Genomic DNA, 10,684 nt, shown 5'->3' with positions numbered 1-10,684 from the left:
GGGAAAGGGGAAAGGGGAAAGGGGAAAGGGGAAAGGGGAAAGGGGAAAGGGGAAAAAGAAATTGAATGTTCAGAAAATCTGGAGAAAATTGTTGTGGGAGAGGTGGAAATTCCATCCATGCTGTACTCTCTGCTTCCTTATAAATCAGAACTAGGAGAAGAAGTCTCAGAGAATATATTTCTATTAAGTTCTTATTGTAGTGGATAAGTTTAGATGTTATGACATCGTGGTACAGAAAGTGTTCAAAATCTCATATCTATAAAATAACAAAACACCATTCATGAGTTGATACTGGCTGCCTTATATTTCCTTTACTTCAATCAGTAATATATCTAATGGTGGTCTTTCTATTGCTGTAGCTGTTAAATAATTTTTATATCTTAAATGCTACACAGTTAGAACAAGGTACTTCTTTAGCATGCACTACAACGATGCACGACCTTAAATGTATCAAGGTAGGCTTTGTATTTGCTTATCTGCTTTTCCTTGCTGCTTTCATTTACCGCTGGTAGTTTTTCATATGATATCCTGTCTGTTTGTATTGGGAAACAGATACCATATGAAAGATAAGGGAAGATGTTATTCCATATAAGCATGGGTGAGAAAATTCACAAGGCTGGTTTTATTTGTAATTAATCTGATGGGACAATATCTGAAAAAAAATGCTTTGTTCATAGCTAGTAGGAACAAGTTATTCTACAAATCTGCATATATAGTAAAACTAGATATCTCAATGTTGATCTATAGAAAAGAGGGACTTGAAAGGGAAATGCCAGTTAGGTGTGCACTATTTATAATTTCTTCTCCAAAGCACCATTGAACCCTGTGGTCTTCTGTGCCCACATCATAGCCATCTCACAAAAAATAACACTTAAAAAGGCTGCAGAAGTGTCTTGATTTGCTGTTTCACAGATGAAGCTGGAGTGACTTTTGAAGCACTAGTTATAAGCAGAGCATTGCCTGCTTGTGGATGTCTGCTCTGTACTCTAACTGAGCAGACCTCAGGATGTAGCAATGCATTAAGACACTGAATCTAATTTACAGAAGATGCTTGTGTGTTTTTGTAAGGAAGCAGTGTGAACAAAGATAAAATACTTATAAATGTGATATTTATAACCCATTGACATTTTAGACAATATTATTACCTTTAAAATCTTGCAATTTGTATCACATTTTACTTAGTGTTTAAAATTTGTGTATCCTATTTATTTATGTATAATGACATAAATATTTAATCAGACATATCATTAATTACTTTACATATCACATATTATTGAAAGTGTATTTATTTAAGAAATTTTGGAAGTTTGAAGTTGTTATAAAAGTAAAGGAAGTTATCAGTTCTAAACCTTCTTCATTATTACACATGTCTACTTGATTAGTCACTGAAACACAGGATGTGATAGTATGAAAACACTTTGTACGCAACATATCTTCTCAGCACATCTTCTCTTTGTTATTCCATCACTCTCTCTGAATATCTGAAGTTTGCATACTTCATAGTTATAGGCTCATGGCACACCATGTCTTGTCTGGAATGTTGAATTATACCAGTTGATTTTGTCCATTGCGTTCCTAAAGTCTATGTGTTCCTACAGTGAGACACCTATGATGCATTCATGATTCAGAACATCCAGAGTTAGAGCAGTGCTCAGGAATTTACTTTGTAGAATCAGATAGCTAAGCTCATATATATCCAGCAATCCAAAAACAAACAAACAAACAAACAAACAAACAAACACAGAACAGAAATACTAAGGTTTATTTATAGAACCTAAATAAGAAGGACTGTGGCCTTTTGGAGAAATGAGGTAATCTAGAAAGGATAGAACATACTTTGCTTTATCTAGGAAGGATAGTACACTTTGGCTTATTATGCGACATAATGAAAGAATTTAAGGAATAGATAGAGGAAAAAATAACAGATAAGAGAATAGAATGTGAAGTCTAAGCACGGTGGGTTCTAATGTGTTTTAAGGTTCTGTCCCTCCTTTCTTCAGCCAGTGTAGTACAAGGTCTTTTGAGTCACAGCTTAGGTCCTCTCTCCTTCCTACTTGTCTATGGAGTGGGTTTCTATAAAAAATAAAACAAAACAGTAAATTTACTAGATAGCTTAGACTGCTGCTTGTTTTCCATGTTAGGTTTAAACACAAGGAATGCTGGGAACATTTGATGCCCCAAGTGGTTATGCATGGCAGGGCTTCATTATCAAAGGAAGACATTTAAATTCTTTTCTTTTTGGGATTCTCAGCTGTAAATGACTTGATTACTTTACAATGTATACTTTACAATGTATATGTGAAGTGGAGATGGTTATAATAGCTTTTTTTGTGCATCCATGAGGATTTGTGGCAGATTGCAGATCTCCCAAGAGGATAATCTCATTCCAGAGTTTATGGGCAGACACTTTATAGACCAGACCAGGGCATCCTTCATTATATGAGAAAATGCTTTGGGAAGAATCTAAGCTTTCATGACTCAGGCAGGTAAAAAACCTTGCCTTCACCCATAAGTGTGCCAAACACTTGCTTTGGACTCATATACAACTAATTACCCATGATGCCACACATAATCACATCATCCGTTTGAATCTCAGTTTTTCAAACTGTTGAACAAAAGGTTCTCTTGGTCTATGATCATTGTCAGCACTGACTAAAAGAATCTGTATATGTCAGTAGAACAATTCAATAAACATAAAATCTATTCAATATATTATTCTCTTGTCTCTAAATGGTCATCTACACTCTTTAGTTTATATATTAAAAGTTTATTTTTCAGAACAGATACAATTCAGTTGTAGGTTTGGTGATTCATTATATTCTGTTGTTGGATAAGCATAGGACATTTTTAGACTCTGGCAGGATGTTTATAATGAGAGCTTGCAAGTCCAGAAAATAATCCAAGTTCCTGAATACTGTCACCCTGCAATCCATAATTTTCTGCCTAATGTTCGAGAGACCAACTATGGTTTCTTTTTGTTTTCACTTAGTGAAAAGCCATCAGTGTTCTTTATAGACCAAAATATAATTATTGATAAACTTTGGAAGTAAGTAGCTCTTGGAGAGTCTATATTTCATTTCCTTTACAAGACATAATCATTAAAATTAATTATAGAAAATGAAAGTCTCAGCAAATATGCAGATGCAGGTACAGAAACACACATACATGCATACAAAATATACATAAATTCATTTATGCATATAAAAATATACATAATTTCTCACTTCTATGTTCATAGTTAAATTCATTTATGCATATAAATATATACATAATTTCTCATTTCTTCTATGTGCATAGTTAATCAGATAATTAGATTGACATTAGAGATTCTCTCTGACCAAATTACTTATTAGCTCTTCATGCAATTAAAAAAATGAAAAACACAAGTGGTATTACTTCTCGGTCAACATGCATTTTGCACAACACTAGGACACACCAGAGGCTAGATATTGGATAGCACATAAAATATTTTATTTCAGAGCTTTATTGTCCTATTCTTATTTCAATGTCAATTAAATAAGAATGGACTGATAAGTCTTAGTCCATGTATAGAATGTATTAGCACTAACATCTACTTTATGAGTCATGTGCGTATGTGTGTGTAGGTGTGTGTGTGTGTGTGTGTGTGTGTGTGTGTGTGTGTGTGTGTGTGTGTGTGTGTGTGTGTGTGTGTGTGTGTGTGTGAGAGAGAGAGAGGGGGGTGTATTTGGGTGTTATACTGGAATGTAGGATCTGACACATGTTGATAGGCACTGTACCACAGAGCTTCACCACCATCCCTGCTTTATGATACTTGAACAGCAAATACTACTGCATTAATGGGCAATAAATACTTTGAGTAGATTTAGCTTATATCCTAGGAATTCTATAGACAAAAAAGACAAGAAGGAAGAAAGTGGAGCTATAGGAGAATTGAAGGAAACCTTGTACAGTTCAAAAGGAGGGCAAATGAGAGATGACCATGAGATGGAGCAAAGGTAAGCAAGGGGAATAATAATAGACCTGGCAGCACACAGACATATCGCTAAAGGGTGAAGATTTTCTCCTAAAGACAAAGGTTAAGTTTTGTTCATGGTGTGCTTAAGTAGTGAGTCAGTAGGATTTATTGCAGAGAGATGCATGAGGATGTTAAGGACAGTCCTATTAGCTAGGCGGTTTTGGATACTGTCTGAGAACATATGGATTATTTAGAACAATGGGTAATCTTTACCATAAAGAACCATGGAATCATCAAGTTTGTAAGGCAAGTTATGCCCTGAAGACTGCAATGAATATAGGGTAAAAAAGAAATCCACAAACAAAATAATATATGTTTTAAAAAGCTAATTTTTATTTTCAATCTAGGCATGTAAACTCACAATCATTATACAAATTCATATCAACAATTGCATTGCACTAGAACAGGAAATAGTAAGATGCATATTTCTAAATTATACATAGATGCAGGCACATAAAAAGAATACAAACAGTGAACATTTAAAAAATAAATTTGGAAATTTTTCTCTGTTATATAATTGTTTAAAAGGTTATCAGTATATCAAGATTACATTTCTACATCAAGAAATATAACTTTTCCAACATTTACATAATTACATTATCCAGATTAATACAGCCCAGTGCTACCATGAAATGTATATTTAGTTCAACCTTGTTTACATTTTAATGTGTTTATTAATTTGTGAAATATTTTCAGTGACATAGACATTTGAATGATGCATTTATGTTCTTTCCTCCTTCTCCAAAAGCATGTGAGCTACATTAGGGTGGGTTTATTATGGTAAGTATAATACATCACAACATTAGCATAAAACACAAAAACCACTTATAAATAATTATAAATCTAAGGGAAGGTTATATCTATTTTCTTCTCTAGCACAATACTTAAGGCTTTCTATATAGGTTAATAGTATAACTTATGGTTTCTTTAACAATTAATTTTCACTCAAGCTATTGATGAAATGTCTCAACTCCAAATTCTATTCTACATAATTATGATGAAATAATAATAATTAAAAAAGCCCTTGTCTTTCACTGCATAGTACTGAGCACTGACAGTAGCTTAGACTTTTAAGTACTTTCTAGATCAAGAAAACACTCATCTATTTGCAAGCATAAATCAAGGTCAATATGAACAGAGCTTGTAGCAGATAATGTTTTCTATTCAGAGAAGCAAGACTTTCATTTAGTTTAGGTATGTGGCTAAGAGCCACTGTGTACAGCTTCGCTTGTGCATTAAGTTCTTACACCTTTTAAAAGAGAATAACTTAATAGTAAGTAGGGATTTGAATGCAAAAAGACATAAATAAAATTTTTTCAAATGCTGTATGCTTGCTTCAGTGTACTAAGCTTTAAATGAAACTGAAATATGCTAATATAAAAATCACTTTTGTCAAAGCCTTTCCTAACTCACATGTAGTTTCTTATAATGTACAAGTGATTGACAAACTGACTTTGGTAGAGTGCACAAGAACTGTTTGGACTTTGTGGTTTTCTTAAATGAAACGAATAAGCAAATATATTGTCTTAATAGGAAATAGAGTATGCTAGGCCTATTTCAGCTGCTTAGTGTGTCAAAGATGGTGTTAAATCTGGTGTTCATAAATTACTAATCTGGAATAAGAGGTTGAATGTATTTTGAAAACTTAAACCTGTTGTAGCTGAACATGTATAACTAGTTAATAAGAAACATCAAAAAGACAAAACCCTGAGGTCAAGGGTCATTTTTTTTTTTTGTAAAGCTATTATATGCTGTTTAAATTGGTTGTTCGGGTCTGTCTATAACATAAGTATAATAACCTAGCTCAAATGCAGATTTCTAATTTTCAATTAACATAGGAATAATTTTGTTTGCTAAAATAAAATAAATGAATGAATGACAAGTCTGAAACATGAAATGCTCTAGGTAGAACTTTTTAAAATTCCAAATTTCAAAAAATCATGTGGCAATTGTATAGCTCAAGCTTTAAGTATTAACTTTTAACCTTTGACCTTACAGATTTTAACCAATGAAATGTCTCTTTAAACTTTAAAGGAAACAATGATAACGAGCGCCTGGCGATTGCTAGACAGCGAATTCCATATCGACTTGGTCGAGTAGTTGATGAATGGCTACTCGACAAAGGTAAAAACATTGATTAAAACTTCAAATAAAAAATAATTTGAACATAACCAAGTAGTACTTCATTGTAACACTAATAAACATAAAAAATAAATTTTCCGTAAAACTAAATTAAAACAAGTTTAAAAAAGTAAAATGTAGATAGCAATATTTGCATACCTTGTATAATAATTTCTATACATTTTTAGAAGTACCAACGGTTTAATAATCTTACCCAGTTAACTTAAGGTTAAAGGGACTGTTAAATATAATCCACTAACTCAATCTATGAAGGCACTCAGAGCAAACATTAACCAAAAATGATAAATCGTTTATAGATTATATCCATGGTCCAGCCTCTAAATTATTAACTAAAATATATGTAGTTCGGATATCTTTATCATGGTCCTGAAAAAAAAAATCTTTGTTTAAACTCTAGGAATCTTAAATAGTGGGCAATATGGATTGCCAATCAAAATGAAGTCCCTTTAACGTTTGCAAGCTTCTGAGAACATTTGGGAACAAAACCTAATTAAACTGAACTTAAAGTTGTGTGCATGCCTGATGAGCAGAGGTAACTCTGCCCATGCTGGAGTCTCCATCTGATGATAATGGTGCTATTGCTAGGCTTGTTTGATGGAAATGTGCCATGATTTCTCCATTGGTTTGTGTTTCATTCCTGAAGCCGCTTTTTACATTTGAGGCTATTTTTTTATTTCATTTTATTTTATTCTGTTTTGATAGACTTGCTGAAAGCCAATCAGAAAAATATTTTTGAAACTTTTTTTGTCTCTGACAAGCTCAGTATAAACCATTCATTTCCTTTCAGTGTGATTTGCTGAAAAATAGAATAATTGAAGCAACAATGGATTATTGCCTTCCAAAATATAAATATCTCTAAAGAATAGCATGTAGAGTTGTATGAACATTGTGTGAATTATGAAACCTTTGTGATAAAATTTAAAATTAGTCATTAGCTCCTATTTGTTAGTTTATTTCAGAGATTATTTTAGGATAACAAATATTTGAAATGTTAGAAATGTCATACTTTTTAAATTTAGCAATTTAAATTTGAGAGACCAATAATAAGTTCTTTAGGCAAAGGAAAAATAGGATCCACTAAAAACTGATTTGTAGTATATATGTTTGATTGGTCTTTTAGCAAAAGCACTACATTATAATATGTTGACAATTTATAAGTATTTGCCAGTAATTATGCATTTCATGGACACCTCATTTCTAAGCAATGAATTATGAGCCAAACGCCTCTCTTATAGTTTATTGCTCTCATTATCCACCCCATGAAAAATCTGTTTTATCATCCTTTGTAGTATGTAGAGTTCACAATCAACATTTTTGCATGTATGTAATATTATTTTTACAGGGCGTCAGCTCACAATCTTCAATAGCCAAGCAACCATAATAATTGGCGGGAAAGAGCAGGGCCAGCCCTTCCAGGGCCAGCTCTCTGGGCTTTACTACAATGGCTTGAAAGTTCTGAATATGGCAGCAGAGAACGATGCCAACATCGCCATAGTGGGGAATGTGAGGCTGGTCGGTGAAGTGCCTTCCTCTATGACAACTGAGTCGACAGCCACTGCCATGCAGTCTGAGATGTCCACCTCAATCATGGAGACTACCACAACCCTGGCTACCAGCACAGCTAGAAGAGGAAAGCCCCCCACAAAGGAACCCATCAGCCAGGTGAGCATTTGCATGCCATCCTTTCCTTTTGGACCTGTGATCACAAACGTAGCCTTTTCTACATAAGTGTTTTTTTCTAAGCAGAATTTTTGTTCTGATCTCTGTGTTCGTCTTTCTTGGAAATTAAGTGTGTTGCATCTTGTATGAATATAAGATATGGGTATGTTGTTGATGAGAAGTCTGCAGACCAAAAAATCAAAAAACAAAAGAGAGAGAGAGAGAGAGAGAGAGAGAGAGAGAGAGAGAGAGAGGAGGGAAGGAGGAAAGGAAGGAAGAGGCTCTGTGTTGGTTAGAGGCAAACTTCATTTGATCACCTTGGCTTAGAACTACTGGTAAGCATAGATCTGCTAATTATGTAAAAACATTAATTTTAAGGTCAACAAACAAGGAAAATACTGGCATATTTGAAAGGTTTTGCTTATTTCAGCATAGCAATTCATCAAAATAGGAGTTTAAGTGTGTGAATTTTGTGGTGAATGATGAGTCTATTTTCTATTTGAGAAAAATGTTCATTGGATTGTCTGATGGTGAAGATGTAAAGTTTACTACTTAAGTTGTCTTGAGTGAATGTATTTTTATGATATGTAATTAATCACACATAGAATTCACTATAATGAGTTAATTCTTAAATTTTATGTCTACAAATTTTGAAAAGTAGAATTTTAAGTGACATTGGTATAGTTTAAAAGTTTATAAATTCAGTGGTAAAATACTTATTGTTTGCATAGATGATGCACTAGCCATTGGCATTACATCAGAAAAAAGTGACAAAGACTAATTAAATGCTATCAATGCTGTTCAGATACTATTAAATGATAGGAGGTCTTTATTGATATGTGATTGGTGGTTTCATTTTGCTTTCAATAATGAAAATCTTCAGTAGGCACCACATGACGATTTGTCAAGTAGATGACCCTTACTTATCTAGAATACTGTATTTCTAAAAGGTAAACAAATGACAGCAAACATTTTAAAATCAGCTTTTGGATCAATTATTTGAAGCAGATTATCAGATCTGGAAAAAAAATCTCTAGGAAGCAACTTCTTTTTGTGTTGATACTCTATTATTTCATTAAGATATATTTAAAAGGAAAAGAAAAATATGTTCTGATTTTTACTTTAAATAAGATGGAATGATAGGAAATGAAAGAGAACAAATAAGCACTTAACTTTATGAAGAAGAAAACTGACTAAAATTTGAAATATAAATTTATAAATATGGTAGAATACTCTATTGTATATTTTATAATAGTATTCACCCATTTTTGTCTCATTTGGGTTTTCTTTTTTATTTGTATCTGGACACAAGTTAAATTGGGCTGTCTCATAGGACATACCCTAATAAACATTGATTATTGAAAACTTTACCTACTTTTAAAAGGTTAAGTGAAACATTTGTCATTAAACTTTGTCCATAGTGACTGCATCTGCCTGATTTTATCAAGTCCCTCACTAAATTGGATACCAAGAGGGTCATTTCATTTTTCTACATCCACAGTGTACTTTCTTCTTCAGTCGAACTGTAGTTTCCTCAGTGAGAGTACTGAGCCACTTATATGACAGCAACAATGTATCTAAGAGTAGTGCCATGCTTGGAAAATGTGGAAACAGATTTTTGATCCCCCAGAATTAAACTGGATTCATTTCAAATAGGTGAACTGACATGGATTCAGCTATCCTGCAGGGCAAGGAGTGGGTAATGTATTTCAGGTTTCACAGTCAGTGAATATTGGAACGTTCAGAATACCATCTACAGAACTCCATCTACATTTCCACTTAAAAGTGAATATGCTTTAAGAGATGAAAAGAATACTTTCTTCTGAGTGATGATTAGTTTTTATATTAATGTCTTAACTTTCATGATTTAGAATAATACAAACTAGAGATGACTACTGAGATGAAATGGCTTTATTAAAACGATATTGACTAGGACAATGGGTTGTATAACATTTATACATCTTGTTTTGCTAGCATAATTAAGTGGACATGTCTCTAAGACTTACTTCCTTTAAGGCTATTCTCACAATGAAAAATATCAGCACGACTCATGTTTAGGATGTGAAGAGCTATTTGATGTTGGAGACTACTGTGCAAAAAGTGTATCTGCTGAATGCTGTGTGCCATTTTGAATTACCTCTGCATGGATATGTATGTAAACCACTGGAAGGAAAACATCAAATCATCTTAAATTTTTTTCTGTTGTTTTTTTAAATTAAATTTATTTATTGTTAATGTTCCATATGTTTTTAAAATCAATATCATAATTTCTCCCCATCCCCAAAATATTACCTATATAGCATATCATTGATATTTTCTATTCTTCCCTTCAGTATTATTCTGCATACTATATACAGACTAGATAATTGTAAACATTAGTAATTTTTTTCTTATAGAAAATATAGTATAATAGGAATAGCATATCAAATCAGAAACTGGGTTTTACTCTCAACACAGGCAGTGTCCTGTGTTGACAGTGTCCTGTGATATGATAGACTAATAAGCTTTAATGCATGTTGGCATTGTTGCCTCTTTGTAGTAAGTGAGTCACTGGGACTCTGTATTAGTTAGGGTTTTACTGCTGTAAACAGACACCATGACCAAGGCAAGTCTGATAAAAACAACATTTAATTGGGGCTGGCTTACAGGTTCAGAGGTTCAGTCCATTATCATCAAGGCAGGAGCATGGCAGTATCCAGGAAGCCATGGTGCAGGAGGAGCTGAGAGTTCTACGTCTTCATCCAAAAGCTGCTACTGGAAGACTGACTTCCAGGCAACTGGGGTGAGAGTCTTAAGCCCACACCCACAGTGACACACCTATTCCAACCAGGCCACACCTCCAGATGGTGCCACTCCCTGGTCTAAGAATATACAAACCATTACAGA

General features: G+C 33.5%; 1 protein-coding gene across 31 annotated transcripts in view; it reads left to right on the top strand.

The window, feature by feature from the left end:
• Positions 1-10,684, top strand: part of Nrxn1 (neurexin 1) — a 1,070,033-nt gene that overhangs the window by 932,659 nt on the left and 126,690 nt on the right. For 20 of the 31 annotated variants that reach the window (XM_029531581.1, XM_029531578.1, XM_029531577.1 and 17 more), the window contains 2 exons: positions 6,032-6,121; positions 7,482-7,801. In XM_029531581.1, coding sequence (XP_029387441.1) covers positions 6,032-6,121; positions 7,482-7,801 — 410 coding nt within the window. The remainder of the gene's footprint in view (positions 1-6,031; positions 6,122-7,481; positions 7,802-10,684) is intronic. The other 11 variants (XM_029531592.1, XM_029531593.1, XM_029531589.1 and 8 more) reach the window with 1 other exon arrangement.

The sequence above is a fragment of the Mus pahari genome, chromosome 18 (genome assembly GCF_900095145.1).
Source record: "Mus pahari chromosome 18, PAHARI_EIJ_v1.1, whole genome shotgun sequence".
Classification (NCBI taxonomy): domain Eukaryota; kingdom Metazoa; phylum Chordata; class Mammalia; order Rodentia; family Muridae; genus Mus; species Mus pahari.
This window is presented reverse-complemented; position numbering and strand designations above follow the sequence as displayed.